This window comes from Oryx dammah, unplaced genomic scaffold (assembly GCF_014754425.2).
Source record: "Oryx dammah isolate SB20612 unplaced genomic scaffold, SCBI_Odam_1.1 HiC_scaffold_25, whole genome shotgun sequence".
NCBI classification, from domain to species: Eukaryota; Metazoa; Chordata; class Mammalia; order Artiodactyla; family Bovidae; genus Oryx; species Oryx dammah.
The window spans coordinates 1,479,235-1,503,721 of record NW_024070209.1 but is presented as its reverse complement, the minus strand read 5'-3'; the positions used below and the strand labels follow the sequence as shown (position 1 = coordinate 1,503,721).

The window sequence follows — 24,487 nt, the reverse complement described above, 5'->3', positions numbered from 1 at the left end:
TACTGGTCAGAAAAGGTGGATAAACAAATAAAAGAAGATTTAAAATTATCCCCAATACTATCACCTTTGTTGTTGTTGTTCAGTCGCTAAGTTGTGTCCAACTCTTTGCAGCCCCATGGACTACAGGACGCCAGGTTTTAGCCCCCTTCACTATCGCTGGGAGTTTGCGCAAACTCATGTCCATTGAGTCAATGATGCCATCCAGCCATTTCATCTGTCATCCCCTTTTCCTCCTGTCCTCAGTCTTTCCCAGCATCAGGGTCTTTTCCAATGAGTCAGCTCTTTGCATCAGGTGGCCAAAGTATTGGAGCTTCAGCTTCAGTATCCGTCCTTCCAGTGAATATTCAGAGTTGATTTTCTTTAGGATGGACTGGTTTGATCATCTAGCCACAATGTTTATTACACTTTTCTGTTTAACATTTTAGACTTTTCTCTGAGTAAATACTAAAGAGAGAGAGAGAGATGTTTGATTTTTACTGAATGAGATCCACTTAGAAATTCTTTTTTTTTTTTAAATAACTTGTAGTTTCTGTTTAACAAAATATGTCCAAAGTTTCTATGCAACAATAAAAACACATAGAAAATGTTAGTTGCTCAGTTGTGTCTGATTCTTTGAGACCCCCATAGACTGTAGCCTGTCAGGCTCCTCTGTCCATGGAATTCTCCAGGCAAGGATACTGGAGTGGGTTGCCATTTCCTTCTTCAGGGGATCTTCCTGACCCAGGGATTGAACCTAGGTCTCCTGCATTGTGGACAGATTCTTTACTGTCTGAGCCACCAGGGAAGCCTGAAATACACATAGACATTACCATTTTTAATATTGCTATCATAAGCTGTTAAATAAATTATCTGTAAGTTATATAATCAGTCCCTTATTGTTGGGTATTTAGGTTATTTCCCTTATTTTTTTTTTTTTTGTTATCATAAAACAGTGTTATTGCCTCCTTTGTCGATGGCAGGAGATAAGGTACCCTCTTTCGGCTTTGGAGGCTATTATAACCAGTACTGTGGAAAATTCTGAAAGAGATGGGAATACCAGACCACCTGACCTGCCTCTTGAGAAACCTATATGCAGGTCAGGAAGCAACAGTTAGAACTGGACATGGAACAACAGACTGGTTCCAAATAGGAAAAGGAGTACATCAAGGCTGTATATTGTCACCCTGCTTATTTAACTTATATGCAGAGTACATCATGAGAAATGCTGGGAAGCACAAGCTGGAATCAAGATTGCCAGGAGAAATCAATAACCTCAGATAGGCAGATGATACCACCCTTATGGCAGAAAGTGAAGAAGAACTAAAGAGGCTCTTGATGAAAGTGAAAGAGGAGAGTGAAAAAGTTGGCTTAAAGCTCAACATTCAGAAAACGAAGATCATGGCATCTGGTCCCATCACTTCATGGGAAATAGATGGGGAAACAGTGGAAATAGTGGCTGACTTTATTTTTCTGGGCTCCAAAATCACTGCAGATGGTGACTGCAGCCATGAAATTAAAAGATGCTTACTCCTTGGAAGAAAAGTTATGACCATCCTAGACAGCATATTAAAAAGCAAAGACATTACTTTGTCAACAACGGTCCATCTAGTCAAGGCTATGGTTTTTCCAGTGGTCATGAATGGGTGTGAGAGTTGGACTATAAAGAAAGCTGAGCACGAAGAATTGATGCTTTTGAACTGTGATGTTGGAGAAGACTCTTGAGAGTCCCTTGGACTTCAAGGAGATCCAACCAGTCCATCCTAAAGGAGATTAGTCCTGGGTGTTCATTGGAAGGACTGATGTTGAAGCTGAAACTCCAATACTTTGGCCACCTGATGCAAAGAGCTGACTCATTGGAAAAGACCATGATGCTGGGAAAGATTGAGGGCAGGAGGAAAGGGGATGACAGAGGATAAGATGGCTGGATAGCATCACCAACTCAATGGACATGGGTTTGGGTGGACTCTGGGAGTTGGTGATGGACAGGGAGGTCTGGCGTGCTGTGGTTCATGGGGTACAAAGAGTCGGACACGACTGAGCAACTGAACTGAACTGATTGGGTGAATAATGTCATAGGTTGTTGTTTAGTTGCTAAGTTGTATCCAGTTCTTTTGCAGCCCCATGGACTGCAGCCTGTCAGGCTCCTCTGTCCATGGGATTTTCCACACAAGAATACTGGAGTGGGTTGCCATTCCCTTCTCCAGGGCGTCTTCTTGACCCAGGGATTGAACTCACACCTCCTGCTTGGCAGGCAGATTTTTTTACCACTGAGCCACCAGGGAAGCCCAATGTCACAAGTGTCTAGTGTCATTTGCCAGCATCCCGCAGTGAGATCAAGGTGCATTCCAATAAGGCGAATGCAATTCTACAGGTGCATTCCAGGTGTGGAGCTCGGGAGTTCACAATGCTTAATGCAGGCTAAGAAACACCAGTTACTTTTACTTTTCTCAGCATCTTTTCATGCGTCCAATAAAAATGCTGAACTACCGTGATATTTAAATCTGTGAAAAGGCAAGCCATCAGTCTTGCTCCCTGCTTTCCTATAGATTTTCCTTGAACATTTTACTCTTTTCTGTTGCCTTCACGTTCTCACCAGCAAATAAATAAAATAATGGGTGAAACAAACTTAAAATGAACCAAATTCTGTTTGTTAACTTTTTTCCCCTTGTGAATTGATAGGAAATAAAATGGAAACAGGGGCTTCCCTTGTATCTCAGACAGTAAAGAATCTGCCTGCAACACAGGTGACCCGATTCAATCCCTGGGTGAAGAGTATACCCTGGAGGAGGAAATGGCAACCCACTCCAGTATTCTTGCCTGGAGAATCCCAGGGACAGAGGAGCCTGGTGGGACATGGGGTCGCAAAGAGATGGACATGACTTGAGTGACTAAGCACACGTGCACAAAATGTAAACAACAAGCGCATGTTGTAGGTGATGAAGCCCCCAGACCCCTCAGAAACAACCAGTGCCCATGCCAGCAGGTCTGAGGACCAGCAGCCTTCCCTGCTCGTTTCCTGTCATTACCAGTATCGCTCCACTCTCAGAGACGGGGAAGAGGTAAGAGAAGCTGTAGATGTGCCCTATCTCTTACTCACCCAAATGGGATCTTAGTGGATTGGACAGTCCTCTATCAGAGCTTCAACCAACTGGTTTAGCATTTATCCAATGCAGATTAGAAAGTCAGATTCAATCAGAAAGAAAAACGATAGGGGGCTCCAAGGTCTGTAGAAGGTATGAGAGTGTACAGAATATTCTTTGATAAGATTTGATGGAAAGCTACTCCATTGGTATAGCCCCCCAGATACTACGAAAGAGCAGAGGCAACACAGTTGGGGGTGTTGGTTTATCACTTGATCAAAAATGGGTTTGTAAATAGATGTACAGATTCAGTGAAATCCTTATCCACATTTCAGCTGCCTTTTTTTGAAGGAATTGAGAAGCTGGTCCTGAAATTCAGATGGAAATGCAGGACACTCAGAGTAGCTGAAATAATCCTGATAATGAAAGACAGAGTAGGAGGACTCACCTTCCTGATCTGAAAAATTACTACAAACCTACAGTTACTAGGTCACTGTGGTATGGGCATAAGGCTAGACGTATGGAGAATGGAATAGAATAGAGGATCTAGAGATGAATTCTAGTACTTATGGTCAGTTGATATTCAGCAAGGGTGACAAGATAACTTAATGGGGAAAGAAAGGTCTTCTCAACAAATGGCGCTAGAACATCTGGATATCCATATGCAAATACATGAACTTGGACCTTTACCACATATGATGTACAAAAATTAACAGAAGATGGATCACAGCTCTAAATATAAGAGCTAAAACTATAAAACTCATAGGAGAGAACATAGGTGTAAATCTTTGTGACCTTGTTTAGGCGATGATTTATGAGATGTGACAGCAAAAGCACAAAGAACCAAACCAAAAATAGATAACCTGGACTTCATCCAAATTTGAAAAACTTGTGCAGCAAAGGACACTATGAAGAAAGTGAAAAGACATCCACAGAATGGGAGAAAATATATAAGAATCATATATAAGAACCTAATATCCAGACTATAAAAGGAACCGTATTACAGCTCAACAGTAAAAAGACAAATGACCCACAAAAAAACGGGCAAAAATGGGAACAGACATTTATCCAAAGAAGATACAGAAGATGGCTAATAAGTACATGTAATGATGTTCAACATCAGTGTCAGTAAGGAAATGCCAATTAAAAACCCACAGTGAAGTACCAGTTTGTACTCACTTCACGGCTATAATAAAAGAGACAGATGATAACAAGTGTTGGCAAAGATTTAGAGAAATTTGAGCCCTCATCTGTTGCTGGTGGGGATGTAAACTGGTGTTGTCAATTGGGAAAAGAGCTTGTCAGCTCTTCAAAAGTTTCAAGTCAGACTTCCCGGTAGCCCAGTGCTAAAGAATCTGCCTGCCAATTCAGGGCACACGGGTTCAATCCTTGGTCTGGGAAGATCCCACCTGCCACGCGGCAGCGGAGCCCATGTGCCACAACTACTGAGCCCTCGGTCTCGACCCTGTGCTCTGCATCAGGAGAAGCCACTGCAGAGAGGCCTGTGCACCACAACCAGAGAGGGGCCCCACCCGCCGCAACTGGAGGAGGCCTGCGTGCAGCAGTGAGGACCCAGTGTGAAGGGCGCACTGTGTGTGATGCTGCTTACGCGCATGTCCGGAGTTAGAAAATAGGTGAATAGCTGCCGGGCCCGAAAGGGTAGGGAATCTGGGATATGAGTGCTAATGGCATGGGGTTTCTTTTGGGGTGATGAAGTGTTTAGGAACCGGATAGCAGTCATGGTTGTACAACTTTGTGAATATACTAAAGACCATTGAACAGTTTAAAAGGATGATGTTTATGGTATATTGATTTATATCTCAACAACAAAATTGTGGATTGACTACCAGGCTCCAGAGTTGGGTTAATGATGGCAGTCCTCATGCCTTTCTTTGTCTGGGGCCACCACTGAGTCACAGAATGGTAGTGGCAGGATGTCGGCTCTTACTTTCCATGACTTAGCCTCTCTCAGCATCTCCTGGGGAGGCACTTGTCCTGCCCCCGACTCTGCTGTCTTGGGAGGGAGGTTCTAGGATGGGGAGCTTCCTGTGTGACTTCCCTGTGTGTGCCTGTGGGAGCCGCCTGCCTTCATTTCCAGGCACGATGTCCTCCTCCTACGCTCACCCCACCTCTCTTTTCCACCTCCCCGACCCACTGCAGGTTCGGTTCCGTGACTCCAGATGGGCAGTACCACTCCCCCATTAAGGACAAGAGTGTGAGGTTCAATGCGATGCTGGCAGCGCTGACCCCTTCCAGACTCGCTGTGACTTTCCAAGCCATGGGCTCTATGAAGGTAACTGACTAGTTTCCTTCAATGTTTGCTTTCCACGTGTTCCAGAGCTGGGTAACAATGTCAGGAGCTGAGCTTCTTGAGCCACAGTGCGCGCAGGATGGCTTGGGTTGCTGGTTAAATGCTGGTGTGTGCCGATGAGCTCTACACAGAGAACTTTCTGCAGCCTTCTCACCATCCCTCTACATCGGCATGTGTGCTGTGGATTACGGTGGGTGGAGCCTGGTCCTTACAGCAACAGGCCACTAAAGGTGGGCGCCTGGAGAACAGGTCCTTCGGAAGGAGCACATCTCCTGGAAAAGCAGCTAAGAGCTGACTAGTGGATAACAGCCTGCGTGTTGTGGCTGAGTCCATCGGGGAGTGTTGAGCGCGCACATCTGTTTGGCGTGTGACCGTCACCGTCACAGGCAGGACCATGAGGTCAGACCTCCAGGAGCCAATCCCACCCCCCTTTCCCCACCCCTGCTATACTCTCACTTGGAAACAGCAGCCAGGAGAGAGCGCTCCACAAGCTGCCTCCTCTTCAGAGTGCAGCACTGCCTGCTCTCTGGTTCCTTCCCGTTTCTTTCCTCTCTTAGGCTCCACTGAGCAGGGGGAAGCTGGACGGAGCATTGAGATACCAGTGAATATCCATGTGTGGCTGGCACTCGGCTTCTCCACTGAGAAGGGATAAGTTCCGTTCACTTGACCCCAGGCCTGGTGTCAGGCATAGCAGGAAAACCTTCCCTTCCTCCCTTCTGCTGGGTCTGTGTGACTCACAAGCCCGCCTGGCCATGGTCTGCCCCCGTGGTGCTCTTCCCCACCGTGGGTGCAGCTGTGATATCAGTCCTGAGCTGGAGACTGCCGGCCTGCTTGTGGGTGCTGCTTCTATGCATATTCTCACTGGCTCTTTAAAGTGGGTGAGGTGCGTGTTTAGTTCTGAAGACCCAAGTCTGGAGTGGCCCGGCGGGCCTCAGCCAAACCAACTGAGTTGGTGAGGCTCCAGGAGAACCTCAGGATGTGGGCCCAGGAGTGACTCCAAGACGCAGGTCCAGCAGCAAAGCACAGAGGGAAAATTGGGCTGGCCAAGAAGTTCATTCTGTACGATGTTACACAAATACCTGAAAGGCCCTTTGGCCAACCCGGTACTTCTCCTGGTGGGTCAGCGGTAAAGAATCAGCCTGCCCGTGCAGGAGACGTGAGTTGGATCCCTGCTCCGGAAAGCTCCCACATGCCTCGAGGCAACTAAGCCCGGTGCCACAGCGATCGGGCCTGTGCTCTAGAGCCCGGGAGCCACGGCTGCCGAAGCCCCGGCACCCAGAGCCTATGCCCCGCGCCGAGAGAAGCCGCTGCAGGGAGAGGATCTCGCACCACAACTGCAGAGGAGCCGCCAGCCACTGCAGCCAGAGAAAGCCTGCACATAGCAACAAAGAGCCAGTGCTGTCAGACACAAATAAATAAACACTTCTCCCGCGTCTGGGATAGACACCATTTCAGCCACTTCTCAGACTCCAGAAGGCAAAAGCTGAGAAAGCAGATGTGCCTAGAATTGCACTGTCGAGAAGACGGGGCAGAAATCTGCTCAGGGTTCCCTGGTGCTGTGACGGCCGCCGTGGCTGCACGAGAGCTCCTCGATCGCAGTAGCCTCTGGGCCCCTCGGAGGGGCGTGCTGCTGAATATTAAAGCCACACACTGGTTCGTGGCTGTAAAGGTGCTCTGGAGGCCCTGTGCTGGAGCAGGTGATGCCGTGGGAAGGATGTCTATACTGCCAGGGGCCGGTCAGCTCACCCAGGCCAGTGGTGGACTCCCAGGGTGGCTGGCATAGGGTGGTGGAGATGGGGCACTGGAGGGGTGCTTTTGGGAGAGAATCAACTTACAAATTTTTTTAAATTAATTTTGTTGTATTTATTATTTTTGACTGCACTGGGGCTTTGTTGCTGCATATAGGCTTTCTCTAGTTTCAATGTATGGGATTTTCATTGTGGTGGCTTCTCTTGTTTCTGAGCATTTGCTCTAGGTCAGCAGGCGTCCGTCGTTGCAGCACTTGGGCTCAGCAGTGGCCTGAGTAGGCTGCTTGGCTCCAGAGCGCTGGCTGGGAAGATCCCACATGCCACGGAGTGGTGGGGCACGGGCTTAGTTGCTCCATGGTATGTGGGATCTTCCCAGACCAGGGATCGAACCTGAGTCTCTTGTATTGGCAGGTGGATTCTTAACCTCTGAACCGCCAGGGAAGTCCTGGTGGCCCTCTTTAAGCCTCACTTTCTTCCTCTGTAAAATGGGCCTTCTGATCATAGTGCAGCCTGAGTGAGGACGTGTGTGAGTGATGTGACACAGCGGTGACGGGCCGGCACCTGCTCTGTGCGGGGGGCAGGTTTTCCAGGTGAGCGGAGGCCCGTTGCACAGCTGGATGGGCTCAGACTCGAGGGGTCCAGATGCTGCCGGTGTGTTGTCCCTGACAGACCCAGGCTATTGCGATCTCATCGCGAGCCTCTTGGATGAGAATGACCTTGCCTCTCTTGGCAGCTCCTCCTTTCTCACAGCTCAACCGCGGGGCAGATGCTATCTCAGGGGAAACCTCAGACATTCCTGCTTGCCCTGCACTTGCTGATGAGTAGAGAATGGGTCACTTTCTCGTACGCTCGTTCCGCCTGTGTTAGAAAACTGTCACCGCAGCTCCCTGTTTGCTCGAGGCCAGGCGTGCCTGCTGCTTTAAAACTCTGCCCAGGTGTCTTTCTCCCCCCTCCCATGGTGTCTGTCATCTTCGTCACATTTCTTAGTCCTTTCAGATTTTCTCTTTAAGACTTGCTGCAATAGCCATGCTGTCATTTGTGCCCCCAGATGCCATGCCCGATTAAATTATTAGCAGGGACTAGAGGAAAGGAAGCTAAGACATTTGGCAGGGATTGGAGAGGCCACATTGATCAAATTCTGCAGCTGAAGTGGAGGGGGATGCTGGGGAGCCTTTTCTGAAGGAGGAAGGAATCTAGGGAAAGTCACTGTGAGCTGGGAGGCAGAGGAGGAGTGAGAAACACACGTGAGATCGAGCTCAGAGTTCTGGGTTGATTTTGCAGGGAAGTAGTATTTTAGCATTTTAGGATGAGGTGGTTGGATAGCATCCCTGATGCAATGGGCATGAACTTAGGCAAACTCTGGGAGAGGGACAGGGAAGCCTGTTGTGCTACAGTCTGTGGGGTTGTGAATAGTCAGTCTTGGCAACAACAACAATATTTTAGCATAAGACAAGCTGGTCCCCACTTTCAAGAGAATCTCCCTCATCCTTTAAGTAGGTGTTACTCTGCAGCTGGGGCCCACCCTCGGGGTTCCTGGTGCGGCAGCACCGGGATAGGGCCAGAGAATCTGCCTTTCCATCAAGGCCCCAGGTGATGCTGCGGTTACTGGTCCAGAACCACACTTGGAGAATGGCTGCCCAGAATAGACGGGTGTTGGCACCTCTCTGGTGGTCCAGTGGCTAGGTCTCTGAGCTCCCAGTGCAGGGGCCTGGGTTTGATCTCTGGTTGGGGAACTAGATCTCACATGACTAAGAGTTCTCATGATGCAATGGAGATCAAAGATCCCACATGCCATAGCTAGGACCTGGCACAGCCAAATAAACAAAAAACAATGCCCGCCAAACCCCTTGCTTCCTATAAGCCATGCTCATGATACATGCTTCACAGGGCTTAACTCATTTCTCCTCAAACAACTCTGAGAGGGCTCCATCCATCTCCTCATTTTACATATGGGGAAGCTGAGGAGGTAAAGGAATCTGTCTGAGGACTACGCTGCCTTTGACTGTGGTGGTTCTTGTTCAGGGAGTTGTTGTCATTTAGTCTGCTAGTCATGTCCAGCTTTTTGCAGCCTCATGGACGTAGCCCACTGAGCTCCGCTGTCCCTGGGGTTTCCCAGGCAGGAATGCTGGAGTGGGCTGCCGTGTCCTTCTCCAGGGGGTCTTCCCGACCCCGGGACTGAACCTGCATCACCTGCCTGGTCTCCTTTGGTCTGTATCACGGGGCCCCCAGGGAAGCCTTTGCAAGAGCCCCTCTTCTCTACTGACGGGAGTCTGGGACCCTGTGTCCTCGAACGACCTTTCCAGGACCTTCTGATGGTTCCTGGGGGATTGGAACAGCAAAGAGGAGGAGGCTGGGGGCCGCTGAGTCTCCTGGGATGGAGGCCGCTGTCGATCCACGAGGGTGAGGCGGTGCCGTCGCTCGGGTGAGCACGAGGCAGAGCAGGCTTTGGGTTCCTGCTGGTCTCTGGCCTGGTCTTGGGGAGCTCACTCCCCCCAGGTTCTGATATCTGTGCTCAGTCATGTCCAACTCTCTGTGACCCCATGGACTGCAGCCCACCAGGCTCCTCTGTCCATGGGGATACACCAGGCAAGAATACCGGAGTGAGGTGCCATGCCCTCCTCCAGGGGAGTCTTCCCAACCCAGGGATTGAAGCCAGGTCTCCCACATTGCAGGCAGATTCTTTACCGTCTGAGCCACCAGGGAAGCCCAAGAATACTGGAATGGGTAGCCTATCCTTCTCCAGGGGATCTTTCCAACCCAGGAATTGAACTGGGGTCTCCTGCATTGCGGATGGATTCTTTAGTAGCTGAGCTACCAGGGAAGCCATCCCCAGAAATATCCCTGACATTAGGATTCTCTTCCTGCAGTGTTCCTGCATCCAGCCCTGTAGCGCCATGCTTGTGTGCCTCAGTCATGGGTCAGGGCTGGGGAGCTCATTTCAGAGTGTAACTGACATCCTATCTGCTCTGTTGACCTCGAACCAGATGTTGTGACTCCCTTCCCTGTGGTGAAGCTCACTCAGTCCTCTTATATTCATAATTTTAATTTCTGTGGCTACTACTCGGATGGTAAAGAATCCGCCTGCAATGCAGGAGACCTGGGTTCAATCCCTGGGTCAGGAAAATCCCCTGGGGGAGGGTGTGGCTGGAGTATGCTTGCTGGAGAATCCCCACGGACAGAGGAGCCTAGTGGGCTATAGTTCATGGGGTTGCAAAGAGTCAGACACGACTGAGTGACTAACACTTACACTTAGCACTATGAAGCTATCTGATTTTTGTCTGTTTAATTCCACCACCTGGAAAGCCCAGATGAGTGAAAAGGTGGGGGGTAAATAAGTGGGTGGGTGGGAGGATGGATGGATGGAGGGATGGATGAGTGGATGGGTGGGTGGGTGGATGAAGGAATGACCAGACAGACAGATGAATGGACAGGTGAATGTATGAGTGTGTTGGTGAATGGGCATATGTATGAGTACACGCATGGGTGGAAGGAAGGGATAGAGGGAAAAGGAAGAAAGAAAGGTGGTGCTAGTGGTAAGGAACCCACCTGCCAGTGCAGGAGACACGAGACGCGCGTTTAGTCCCTGGGTTGGGAAGATCCCCTAGAGGAGGGCATAGCAAGCCACTCCAGCATTCTTACCTGGAGAATCCCATGGACAGAGGAGCCTGGTGGGCTACAGTCCACGGGGTCACAAAGAGGTGGACACGACTGAAGTGCCTTAGCACGCACGAACATCCGCTCATCCATCAACTGCCAACTCACCCATTCTACTACAGAGACTCTGAACAGAGTGATGATCAGCTCCCTATGATTTAGTAGTTAATGGGAGCTGTGGAATATTCTCGAGAAAAGCAGCCACTCACTGAATCGACATCACATATTAGAAAAACCTCCCCAGGCAGGGGTGTGTTGGGAGAGGCCAGAAGCATACAGCCTACTGCAGAGCCAGCTCTCTTCCAGCAGTAGGCTAGAATAAGGGGTATCTCTGTAGGGCCGTGTGAGTCTAAGAGCTTCAGGGTGGGGACTGAAATGAATAGGTCTGGAAGGAGGTGGAAATGCTGTGATAATGAGCATGGTGAGACCTCTGCCCCTTCAAACAGTGTGGCATAAAGAGGGTGGAATAGAGAGGAGGAAATGGGTTCCCTGGAGTAATGTTTTGAAGATATGTGCTACCCACAAATGTGTGTTCTGTTGGAACTGGTAAACCGAAGTTGCTGGATGTTTATTCTCTTGGCACTTAAAAAAAATTTATTTGACTGTTCTGGGTCTTAGTTGCAGCTCGTGGTATCTAGCTCCCTACATGCATGCTCAGTTGTGACCCCACAGACTGCAGCCCGCCAGGCTCCTCTGTCCATGGGATTCTCCAGGCAAGAATGCTGGAGTGAGTTGCCATTTCCTTCTCCAGGGGATCTTCCCAACCCAGGGATCGAACCCAAATCTCCTGCATTGCAGTCGAGTTCTTTACTGCTGAGCCACTTGGGAAGCCCCTCTAGCTCCCTGACCAGGCATCAAACCTGGGCCCCCTTCACTGGGAGTGTGGAGTCCTAGCCACTGGGCCACCAGGGAAGTCCCGTCATCTCTTCACACAAAGAGTGGTGCTGGAGAGGTGAAGACAGGGCTCCTCCGTGTCAGTCGTCTGTCTTTTAGGTGCGTTGTATGTGTCCCGAGGGAGCAGGGTCGTAAGCTCATCTTGTCCTACACAGGTTGGAGTTATCCTTTCTTTAGCATCCTCACATGCTTCACACACACACATGGCGTGGGGAGCAGCAAAGCAGGACTTGCTCAAAGGCTGGGGAAGTCCCATGGGCTGAGCGCTTTGGCCTGAATGATTGGTAGAGGGGCTATCTGTAAAATACAGTTTCCAGGATTTTCTGATGCAGACACTTCTTGAGCCCGACCACCAGAGGACGACAAATACCAATAATGATTTGCAGATGTCTCCCCTTTACATTTTGTTTACTTCTCTATTTAAGAATCGGCCGGGACTTTTTGTTCTCATTAGTTTAGCTTCCTATCAGTTGTGAGTGTTGCTTTTTTACAAAGTGGTCAATGTAAGGAGAATTGGAATTCATCAGCCTAATAATCGTTGGACTCAATATCAAGACTATAAATAGGATGTGGATTATCTTTTTTTAAAATTTATTTTTAAAGATTGAAGTATAGTTGTTTTACAGTGTTTGTTTACAGTGTTAGTTGCTGTTATATATGTGTGTGTGTGTATGTGTGTGTGTGTCTATGTGTCTGTGTGTGTCTATGTGTCTGTGTGTGTGTGTGTGTGTGTCTATGTGTGTGTGTGTGTCTGTGTGTGTGTGTATGTGTCTCTGTGTGTGTGTATGTCTGTGTATGTGTGTGTGTGTCTGTGTGTGTGTGTGTCTATATGTGTGTCTGTGTATGTGTGTGTGTATGTGTGTGTGTGTCTGTGTGTCTATGTGTGTGTCTGTGTATGTGTTTGTGTGTGTGTGTGTCTCTGTGTGTGTGTCTCTGTGTATGTGTCTGTGTGTGTTTGTGTGTGTGTCTGTGTGTGTGTGTCTGTGTGTGTGTATGTGTATGTGTCTCTGTGTGTGTCTGTGTGTGTGTCTGTGTGTATGTGTGTGTGTCTATGTGTGTCTATGTGTGTATGTCTGTGTGTGTGTCTGTGTATGTGTCTCTGTGTGTGTGTATGTGTGTGTGTATGTGTGTATGTGTTTGTGTGTGTGTGTGTGTGTAATATATATGTAAAACTACGTGTGTATAGTGCTTTAGTCACTCAGTTGTGTCCAACTCTTGCGACCGCATGGACTGTGGCCCACCAGACTCCTCTGTCCATGGGATTTTCCAGGCAAGAATATTGGAGTGGGTGGCCATTTCCTCCTCCAGGGGATCTTCCCGACCCAGGGATCCACCGCGCCTCTCCTGCACTGCAGGTGGATTCTTTGAGCCACCAGGGAAGCATTCGAGGAACAGGACCCCCTTCAGCTAAGTCATCAGAGGCTGAGTCAGCCTTGTGGGAAGCCCCAGGCTCCGCAGACCCTGGGCGTGGCCGTGGGAGTTGTGAGGGAACGAGGGATGCTGTTGTCAGCGCAGACCAACCCCAGCTTGGGCCTGGCTCCTGCTTGAGAGGGGCTTGCCTGCTTCGGTTTCAGCAGCAGCCTGTTCACCTAGGGCCGCAGCTGCAGGGAGCCCCATCTCCCCACGGAAGCCCTGTTGTCTGCCTCTGGGGAGTACTGTCTGTGCCACCTGGAAGGTCAGACGTGGATGATGGATGGATGGTTTGCTGTCGTTAGGAAATTTTCCACCTGAAACTTGATGCCCCCTGTAGCACAGGCGCTGGTACAGGGCTGCATGCCTTTCCCTCCCACCGTGTGTCGTCACTCATTCCCTTGTCCCAGCTGAGGAATCCATCCAGCGCCTCCCTGTTTGAAGGACATATTCTGAGCCTTTTATATGTCTTTTAAAAATAGTTTTATTTCTGTATTTATATGGCTGTGTTGGGTCTTCATTACTGAGTGGCCTTTTCTCTAGTTGTGGAGAGCACGGGCAGGCCACTCTCTAGGGATTCTTTTTTTGCCGAGCACAGGCTCTAGAATGTTCGGGCTCAGTAGTTGCAGCTCCCAGGCTCCAGGGCACAGGCTCAGTAGTTTTGGTGTACGGGCTTAACTGTCCCGGCAGTGTGTGGGATTTACCCTGACCAGGGATCGAACCCGTGTCTCATTTCATTGGCCGGTAGAAACTTTGCCTCTGAGCCACCAGGGAAGCCCCATCATTGTTTGTTAAATTGAAACAGCAGTCCTGTAATATGGATACTGTTGTGATTCCCGTTTTCCAGTTGAGAAAACTGGGATGCAGAAAGAGGTGACAGCTTGTCTGGAGTTTTCTGGGTCTCCCGCTGCAGCAATCTGGTGCTGGAGCCCAGCCCTGACTCACGCTGGGTTGCTTAGTCATCCTCAAGCAAGAGGTCCTTTGAGTTCAGCTTAGACTGCGTTCCCTGTCATCTTTGGACCACTTTGGCTCACAGTTAGTTTGCTTTGGTAAACCAAACCAAAGATGCAAAATAATTCACTGTCTACATCGAAGAACAGGAGAATCCTCCCAAACTGGGGTTTGGCAGATGCTGAATGGTTCACCGTGGGGCCAGAATCCAGGCTTCCTTCCCCGCTGCGAGCCGGGACCTGACTTTGTCAAGGGGCACCACCATCTTGGCCTGGTGGCCCTGTGTCCCTGTGGTTCGAGCAGTTGTGTACGGGGAGCAGGAGCAGGGAGGGGAGGTGGGCCGCTCCAGACTTTACACTGAATGTCCTTTGATGGGGAGAAGGTCTGTTTATCGTGTGCCTTTGTTCATTGAGTGTGTTCACCTCTGAGCTCAGCCCAGCAGGATAATTTCTGAGTGTCTCTGTCTACCACAGTGAAACTGAACAAGCCAAAGGTGTTCCGCTTCCTTTTGTTGCTGTTGTTCGGTTGTTAAGCATGCCCGACTCTTTGCAATACCATGGAATGTACCACAGGACTCCTCTGTCCTTCACTATCTCCAGGAGTTTGCTCAAATTCCTGTCCGTTGAGTCAATGATGGTATCTAACCATCTCATCCTCTGCTGCCCCTTTCTCCTTTTCCCTTCAACTGTTCCCAGCATCAGGGTCTTTTCCAGGGAGTTGTCTCTTTGCATCAGATGGCCAAAGTATTGAAGCTTCAGCTTCAGCTTCATCATCAGTCCTTCTAATAAATATTCAGGGTTGATTTCCTTTAGCATTGACTAGTTTGATCTCCTTGCAGTCCGAGGGACTCTCAAGAGTCTTCTCCAGCACCACAGTTTGAAAGCATCAGTTCTTCAGTGCTCAGCCTTCTTTATGGTCCAAATCTCACATCCATACAAGACTACTGGAAAAACATCAGCCTAGACTATATGGACCTTTGTTGGCAAAATCATGTCTCTGCTTTTTAATATGCTGTCTAGGTTTGTCATAGCTTTCCTTCCAAGGAGCAAGCATCTTTTAATTTCATGTCTGCAGTCACCATCTGCAGTGACTTTGGAGCCAAGGAAATAAAGTCTGTCACTGCTTCCACGTCTTCCCCTTCTATTTGCCATGAAGTGGGCAAGTAGGTCTTGTCTAGGGTCCTCAAAGTTTCAGGCTGGTCATTGGGAATGTCAGCCTCCAGAGATTGATTAGGACTCATGTCTTTGCGGTCATTCTTGTCTGCTTTGGACTTGCTTCAGCACTTGGCGGATGGATGGATGGATGAATATCGTGGTGAAGGGAAGGTGTCTTTAGTACAGAATGAATCAGTCCAAATGACATCTTGTGGAGATCAGATGCTGTATTTTAGCTGTATTGTGGATACGGGAACTCTGATCTGCATCTTAAAGCAGCAAAAGTGGACATTCTCCGTTTCTTGTGTGTGTACCCAGACCTTTGTTGTATGGCCTTGGGACTTGCCCTCCAGGGTGCTTGCAGCCCAGGCACGCGTGTATCCGTGCAGAGACTCTGTTTTTGTCTCCTTAGCGCTCATTTGCTCCCTGGTCACCCTTGCAGATTGCTCACAGGTGAGGCTCATGGGGCTGACCACACACTGTCGGTGTGACGGTAGTGCTGTTCTGGGTGTATGACCACAGGTCTGAGGATGGTTTCTAAGGGCGATCATGTGATAGGTTTAAAGCTTGGAGAGGAGCCCTGGCCCCAGACTGCAGAGGGGCTGGGTTTAGGGAACTCTTTCTGAGGGAGAGAAACTGATCTCAGTGTCCAGCAGTCGACCTGCCGCCGCCTCCCGGGTCTGCACAAACCGTTTCTGTGCCCTTGACCCTCCCAGGCTCTCCCGTTCCTGCTCACCTGCTCTTTTAGGTCTCCAGGAGACCTCAGGCCCTTGTGGCTGCCTCTCTGGATATAGAGCTTGTGCAGCACCTGGTTTATCTCAGCCCTGGTGTTAACTGTTGTCTCTTCTCTGATTGCCCTTTAGACTGTGAGCTCCTGGAGGGCAGGGGCTTCATGCAGCACCAGCTGCCGCCCTGTTAGCAGGCCATCAATAAATACCTGTGAACTGGCCCAGCCCTGTGACCTCCCCCACCCATCACAAGCATCTTCATGCTCTTGGGCTCTAGGAGCCAGGAAGGGGCACTGGCACGTGCTGAATGCCCGTAGTGGGCCAGCTGTGTGATGCTCAGAGTGCCTTCTCTCACCCAGTGTGCACAGCAGCTTTGTGGTGATTCCCATTTTACAGATGGGAAGACAGAGGCTGGGAAGTGAAGTAGCTTGGCAAAGGCAAGCATTTCATGGGGAGTGGGGCAGTGTTGTGCCACCCCACCCCAGAGGGCCCCCCTGAACTCCTCTTGCCAAAGACTATTTTCTTTCTTTCTTTTATCTAGTTTTGGCTGTGCTGGGCCGTCACTGCTGCGAGGGAGTCTCTCCAGTGGTGAGCAGGGGCTGCTCTCTAGTTGCCGTGTGTGAGCCTCTCGCCGCCGTGGCTCTTCTGGTTGCCGAGCTTGGGCTCTAGAGTGCGTGGGCTCAGTAGCCGCAGCACACGTGCTCAGGTGCTCTGCAGCGTGTGGGGTCTTAGTTCTCTGACCAGGGACACAGTCCATACCCCCCACCCACGACGCCAGCAGGGACGCCCCAGTGGCTTGGTTTTGAGGCTGCACTGGAGAATGTACTAGACATGGGGCCTCCAAGTGCAGCGTCTTAGATTGCTGGCGACTTCCCTGCCTCTTGTTTGGGCAACCTCTGACCTTTGAGCCGAGGCCATTCTGAGCCTTGGATCCCATCTGTCCCCAGGGTTCTGGGGACAGCCCTAGACTTGAACCTGACGTTTGTTCCCAGGGGTATTGTAGGTCAGGCAGTCAGAATGATAGGCCCTGGCCCTGGGTTGACTCTACGGGGTCCTATTTTCTTTATTAACTTTTTGCCTGATGAGAATGTTGTCGTGAGTCGACTTTTGAAAAATATTTGCATATCTCATTTCTTTGTCTGATTAGTGTGGCAAGAATGATGGCCCAATTTTCATGCCTGAATATGTAACTGTCACGGTGTGAGGCGCGGAGGGGCTGGTCTCCCTTTCTCGTGTCTAGCATCTCATCCAGGCTTTGTTTCAATCCACTCTCCAGACTTGTCTTTGAAAGGAACTCACCTTGTCAACCAAACGAGATCCTTCCACTGTCATGAAATACATCTGAGATTAAAGGACACTTTGCCAATATTTCCGTATGACTGAGCTTCAGATCACTAGAGATGCTTAACATAAGAAGTGTACACTCTGGCTATACTACATTTTTTAATTAAGCAGAATTTTTGAAAGGGAGAGGAGGAATTTGTTTAAGTATGGCCTTTCTTCGGATACAACCCTGCCTTTACCTAGCACCTCATGAATCCTCTTTTTCACTCATTGCGTGCGTGCTCAGTTGCACAGTCATGTCCGACTCTTTGTGACCCTACGAATTGTAGCTGGCCAGGCTCGTCTGTCCATGGGATCTCCTGGGCAAGGATACTGGAGTCGGTTGCCATTTCCTCCTCCAGGTGACCCTGCTGACCCAGGAGTCAAGCCTGCTTCTCCTGCATTAGCAGACAAATAAATAAATCATTTAAAGGAATGTATTTGTCTGTGCTGGGTCTTAGATGGGGCTTCACTGTGGAATGGGGGCTCTTTTTCAGTTGTGACATGGGAACTCTTAGTTGTGGCGTGTGGGGTCTAGTTCCTTGACCAGGGATTGAGTGTGTGCCCCCTACGTTGGGAGTTCTGAGTCTTGGCCACTGGACCATCAGGGGAGTCCCAAGAGGTGAAGTTCCGACTGGAGACCTTTCCGAGTCAGTATACAGAAACTTCTCTCAGTCTTTGAAATCCTGTATAGTAATTGACTATGGCTGAACCCTCTCCTGGTGGACGTTCATGTTGTTTCCCAGGCTTTGCTTTTAGAAGACAGTGCTGCATCAGATGTCCTTCCTGTTTAGACATGACTCTGATATCTTCATGGAGAAATGTCTTGGGCCCCCAGCCACAGTGGAGGTTTTTCTTAGAATTCTGAAAAAATATTCATTTTCTTCATTTTGATGTGACTTGTGCTTCCTTCTGTGGTTGACTGAAGGTCTGGGCTGGTTTTCTGAGTATAACTGGTAGCAGAAAAGCGTGAAGGGTTGGAGAGAGAGTGAGGAGCGCTGAATATTCAAGACGACTTAGAGATGCTTCAGAGCACCTGGCTGAGAGGAGTTAGGGGAGTCTGACGTGAAAGGACAGAGAGCCCCTGAAACTTCCACGATCCCTACAAAACTGGATGTTTCATTTAATTGCCCATTACCAAACTGGTTGCTTATCAACAAAGAATGAAAGGCATCTTTGGACAAAAATAGAGCACACCAAAGGGAATTTTTCTCTCAGTGTCTCCTCCAGTATCTCTTATGTAAAGGCCGGGGTGAGCCTTGCAGAAGCGTTGCTGAGGATGTCTATCTTAGTCACACACCTTCTGCATCTCTCTAGTGTCTCCAGGCTCATACTCCCAGTGTTTTCCATTGTACTTAAGACTCTCAATACGGCATGATGCTTGGGGCTGTAGCAGCCACTTTGTGATCATGAGGCAGTGAGCACAAGGATAAGCAGCTAGTTGCTAAACATGGACTTGGTCCATGGGCTTGGTCCCTAAGGACATTGTTGAGCAACTAAACTAACATCAGCATTCACCCACCTTCAGACGACTTATAAAAAACAACAACAGAAACTTACTTGTTTAATCTAAAAAAAGATGCTCAGTACTTCAGTCCAAATATCCCCAGGGATTCAGTGACTTTGAAGGCTATGTGATCTTAGGCAAGGTAGCATACTCTCTGAGTCTCCATCTCCCCTTCCCCGAATGGGGATAGTTCTGTGTCCTTCTCAGAGTTTTTACAAGGCTTAGATGAAGCGACATTTCTGCTGTGCTTGGCACTGTATTCAACCTGCAGAAAGTGCTTGGTGGTTTCCACCCACAGGTGTATTATTGCCCAGACTTCCTGCCTGACTCAGGGTCCTTACTGCTGAGCCATCACTCATGCTGTGGTCCCCATGTGGTGGTCTCATCTCACCAGACTGACTCTTGCCAGTCTCTCGAGGCCTCGCTCAAGTGCCAGCTCCCTTGTGAAGACTGCTTGATTTGATTACTCCTTAGGAAGTGGGTTTTTCTCTTCAGAGGAAGAGAAGGCACCGTTGAGAAATGTTCTGGAAGTATGGAGAAAACTCAGACTGTTTCTTCTGTCACCTGAGGAGGCAGCGCTGAGGCACAGCAGAGGCCTGTAGAGCTTTTCGCTTCATTTCTTCTCTGAGCCCCAGCGGCCACGCAGTCGCGCTTCAGCAGGGCCCCGTTGGTCTGGCCGTGTCCTTCTCCCCCTCTGCTGAGTGTGTGTGCATCGCCTCTGTCAGCCCGCCACTTCAGGTGAGCGGCCTCCCCTCCCGTCAGTGCCCGAAGCTGCCGCCTTTAAGCTACCCTCTCCTTACATGCTCAGCTGCGTCCAGCTTTCTGTGACCCTGTTTAAATTACACTGACTAAAGATTCCAGGCATGAAAGGGAGGCGATGTGAGACTCTCCTGGAGTCTGGCTGAAAGACTTTATTTCTATGAGATGTGTCCTCGTGTTTTTACTCCCTTTCTTGAATCTTTATTTCAAAAATTTGTTCTTTTTATTCAATGTGAATGTGAATGCGGGTAGAACATAGTTTAATAATATGTCTCTGTCGCATGTTTCAGGCTGACAAAGACAGAACCCTAAGAGAAAACTTGCACTCAGGTATGCCAAAAGTATATGGTCCATAGCATTTTTGCAAGGTAATTGTTTTCCATATTTTCCCCTTAAAATTACAGAGTATAAAGTGATGGAGAGTGAAAATCCATGTCTATGATTTTATTTATAATCATTATATTATACGATATATATCTATATATCTATTATACACTGTACCTGCAATTTTTAAAATTTTTGTTTAAGAGTATGTTGTGAACGAAGGAAACTATAAGCAAGGTGAAAAGACAGCCTTCAGAATGGGAGAAAATAATAGCAAACGAAGCAACTGACAGAGAATTAATCTCAAAAATATACAAGCAGCTCCTGCAGCTCAATTCCAGAAAAATAAACGACCCAATCCAAAAATGGGCCAAAGAACTAAACAGACATTTCTCCGAAGAAGACATACAGATGGCTAGCAAGCACATGAAAAGATGCTCAACTTCACTCATTATCAGAGAAATGCACATCAAAACCACAATGAGGTACCATTTCACACCAGTTAGAATGGCTGCGATCCAAAAGTCTACAAGCAATAAATGCTGGAGAGGGTGTGGAGAAAAGGAAACCCTCTTACACTGTTGGTGGGAATGCAAACGAGTACAGCCACTACAGAGAACAGTATGGAGATTCCCTAAAAAACTGGAAATAGAACTGCCTTATGACCCAGCAATCCCACTGCTGAGCATACACACCGAGGAAACCAGAATTGAAAGAGAGACGTGTACCCCAGTGTTCACAACAGCACTGTTTACAATAGCCAGGACATGGAAGCAACCTAGATGTCCATCAGCAGACGAATGGATAAGAAAGCTGTGTCAGCCATTAAAAAGAATGCATTTGCATCAGTTCTAATGAGGTGGATGAAACTGGAGCTTATTATACAGAGTGAAGTAAGTCAGAAAGAAAAACACCAATACAGTATACTAACTCATATATATGGAATTTAGAAAGATGGTAACGATGACTTTATATATGAGACAGCAAAAGAGTCACAGATGTAAAGAACAGACTTTTGGACTCTGTGGGAGAAGGCGAGGGTGGGATGATTTGAGAGAATAGCATTGGAACATTGGAATACGTAGATTATCATATGTGAAATAGATCGCCAGTCCAGGTTCGATGCATGAGACAGGGTGCTCAGGGCTGGTGCACTGGGATGATCCTGAGGGATGGGATGGGGAGGGAGGTAGGAGGGGGGCTCAGGATGGGGACACATGTACACCTGTGGCGGATTCATGGGAATGTATGGCAAAACCACTACAATAATGTAAAGTAATTAGCCTCCAATTAAAATAAATAAATTTAAAAAATAAAGGGAAAGGAGGCACAAAAGGAGAAATAAAAAGTATGTTGTGTCACTTTTCGCAGTGGGTTCACAGTGGATCTACGGCACACCTTTTTTTTTTTGGCCATGCCCCATGGCATGGGAGATGTTAGTGCCCTTACTAGGGATTGGACCCGTGCCCCTGCAGTGGAAGCTCAGAGTCTTCACCACTGGACCACTGAGGAAGTCCCTACTGCAGTCTGTTTTTAACAGCTATGATTGTGTTTTACGGAAAGCCTCATCTTAGCTTATGCTCTATATACCTGGATGATGGGCTTGATTTTTCACTTGTTTTGTACATTTTTTAAAAAACTAAACAGAGAAGAGAGGGGACAATTAAAAGGAGGATGAGTGTTTTTAATAAGCATTTGACAAATTCAACATCCAGTCACGATAAAACTGTCAGAAAAAAATAGAAGTGGAAGGGAACTTCCTCAACTTGATAAAGAACATCTACAACCCCCACCCCCATATAGTTAACAGTATATATAATGGTGAATGACTGTATGGTTTTCCCCTAAAATTGCGAACAAGGCAAGGGTGCCTGCTTTCACTGCTGTTACTCAGCGTAGTTCTGGGTCTTCTAGATGGTGCAATAAAGCAAGAAAAGAAAATGAGTTTCGACGAGAAAAGAAGCAAAACCAGCCTTTCCATGTAGACAAGATGCTTATCTATATAGAAAGCCCAAGGAACCCACAAAAATATCTCCTAAACCTGCTAAGTGAATTTAGCAAGTCCCAGTATGCAAGATAAACATACAAAAAATAAATTGTATTTCTGTATATTAGCAACAACATTTGATTGTCGTTTAGTTGCTAAGTTGTGTCTGACTCTTTCTAACCCCAAGGACTGTAGCACGCCAGGCTTCTCTGTCCTTCACTATGTCCCCAAGTTTGCTCAGGCGCATCTCCATTGAGGTGGTGATGCTGTCTAACCATCTCAATCTCTGCTGCCCCCTTCTCCTTTTGTCTTCAATCTTTCCCAGCCCCAGGGTCTTTTCCAATGAGTTGCCTCTTCGCATCAGATGGCCAAAGTATTGGAGCTTCCACTTCAGCATCAGTCCGTCCAATGAATATTTAGGGTTGATGTCCTTTAGGATTGACTGGTTTGATCTCCTTGCAGTCCAAGGGATTCCCAAGAGTCTTCTCCAGCCCTGCAGTTCAAAAGCATCAATTCTTTGGTGCTCAGCTTTCTTCAGTATATTAAGAGCAACATGTGGACACCAAAATAATTTGCACTTGCCTGAAAATGAGGAGAAATTCTCAGAAGTAAATCTACCAAACATGTATTAGGATTTGTATGCTGAAAATTATGCGATTATACAATGGCAATGAAAGAAATACAAGATCTAAATGAGTTGAACCATATACCATGTTTATGGATTGGGTGATGCCACATGATAATACTGATGCCAGTTTTCTTCAAAATCAATATACAGGTTTAATGCAATTTCTATCAAAATTCCAGCAAAAATTTTTTTTGTTGAATATGCACAAGTTAGTCTAGAGTTTATATGGAAAGGCAAAGGAAGCAGAATAAACCTTTTTTTTTTTTTTAAAGAGTAAGGTAGATTGAGTCAGTCTACTCAATTTCAAGACATATAGTAATCAAGTCTAGTGGTTTTGGCAGAGAGATAGACAAATAGATCAATGGAACAGCGTAGAGAGCCCAGAAATAAACCCCAATAAATATACCCAACTGATTCTTTACAAAAGTGCAAAAGAAAATCAGTGGAAGGAACGATAGCCTTTTCAACAAATGAGTAACTGGACATTTATAAACCAACAGACAACCCCTCCCCCCACCTCAAATGTTAGCACAGGGAGCTCTACCCATATTCTGTGATAACCTATATGAGAAAAGAATCTAAAAAAGAGTAAATACGTGTGCAGGTGCAACTGAGCCACTTTGCAGTTCACACGAAACTAGTGCAACATAGGAAATCAGCTAGACTCCAGTAAAATTAAAATTTAAAACCCGTCTCACACCTTGTGCAAAAGTTAGCTCGAAATAGATTATGGTTTTAAATGTAAGACATATTTATATCACTTTCAGAAAAAATAGAAAATCTCTGGGCTCTAAGAGTATACAAAGAGTTTTTAGAATAGACACCAAGGCATAATCCCTGAAAGAAAGAGTTGATAGGTTTGACTTCATAAAAATAAATAACTTTTTGCTTTGTAAAGACCTTGTTTGAAAGATAAGTTATAGACCAGGAGAAAATATTTGTAAACCACATATCTGACAAAGGAGTAAGAAAGAGTTCTCAAAGCTCAACAGTGAGAAACAACGAATCCAAATAGAAAATGGGCAAATGTTTCACTGAGGAGGATCTGAAGTTGGCAGATAAACGCATGAAAAGATGATGTTCAGCATCATTAGACATTTAGGGAAATGTAAATTGAAACCACAGTGGCTATCTAAATAATACCTATCAAGAATGGCTTAAACTTTTTTAAAAAGTGATAACACCAAAAAGCTAGTAAGGATGCAGGAAACCAGTACCATTCATACGTTTCTGGTGGGATTATAAAACAGGACAGTCACTTGGGAAACTAGTTTGGCAGTTTCTTCTGAAACTGTACTGTCATATAATCCAGCAGTTGCACTCCTGGGCATTTATCCCAGAGAAATGAAAACTTAGGTTCATGCAAATACTACCTGCACACGAATGTCCACTGTAGCTTCATGTATAATAGTTCCAAACTGAGGAGGGGTCAGATGTCCTTTAACAGATAACTAGGCTGTGGAGAAGGCAATGGCCCCCACTCCAGTACTCTTGCCTGGAAAATCCCATGGATGGAGGAGCCCGGTGGGCTGCAGTCCATGGGGTCGCTAGGAGTCAGACACGACTGAGCGACTTCACTTTCACTTTTCACTTTCACGCACTGGAGAAGGCAATGGCGACCCACTCCAGTGTTCTTGCCTGGAGAATCCCAGGGACGGGGGAGCCTGGTGGGCTGCCGTCTCTGGGGTCACACAGAGTCGGACACGACTGAAGCGACTTAGCAGCAGCAGCAGCAGCAGCAGCAGCAGCAGCAGGTGGTGGTACACCCAAAGCCGTGGAATGCTGCTCTTCAGTGAGAAGGAGTGCAGCCAGCTGATCCGTCTCCAGAGAATGGTCCTGAACGAAAAGGCCTGAGCCCCACAGGTTGCATACTGTAGGCTTCCATTTCGGTTACATTCTTGAAATGACAAAATTACAGGACTGGAGAACAGATGGATGGTTACCAGTGGCGTAACTGGGATGTGTGTGGGAAGAACGTGGTTGCATTTATACACGGGCAGCACCAGGTGACAGAGACATTCTGTGGCTGAACTGTACTGATCGATGTCAC

The 24,487-nt window shown here is 47.7% G+C and overlaps 1 protein-coding gene across 1 annotated transcript in view; it reads left to right on the top strand.

The window, feature by feature from the left end:
* The window catches only part of ACOXL (acyl-CoA oxidase like), a 253,991-nt gene that overhangs the window by 20,681 nt on the left and 208,823 nt on the right, over positions 1–24,487 (top strand). Inside the window, exon 8 of the mRNA XM_040224793.1 lies at positions 5,220–5,352. Within this exon, the coding sequence (XP_040080727.1) occupies positions 5,220–5,352 (133 nt within the window). The remainder of the gene's footprint in view (positions 1–5,219; positions 5,353–24,487) is intronic.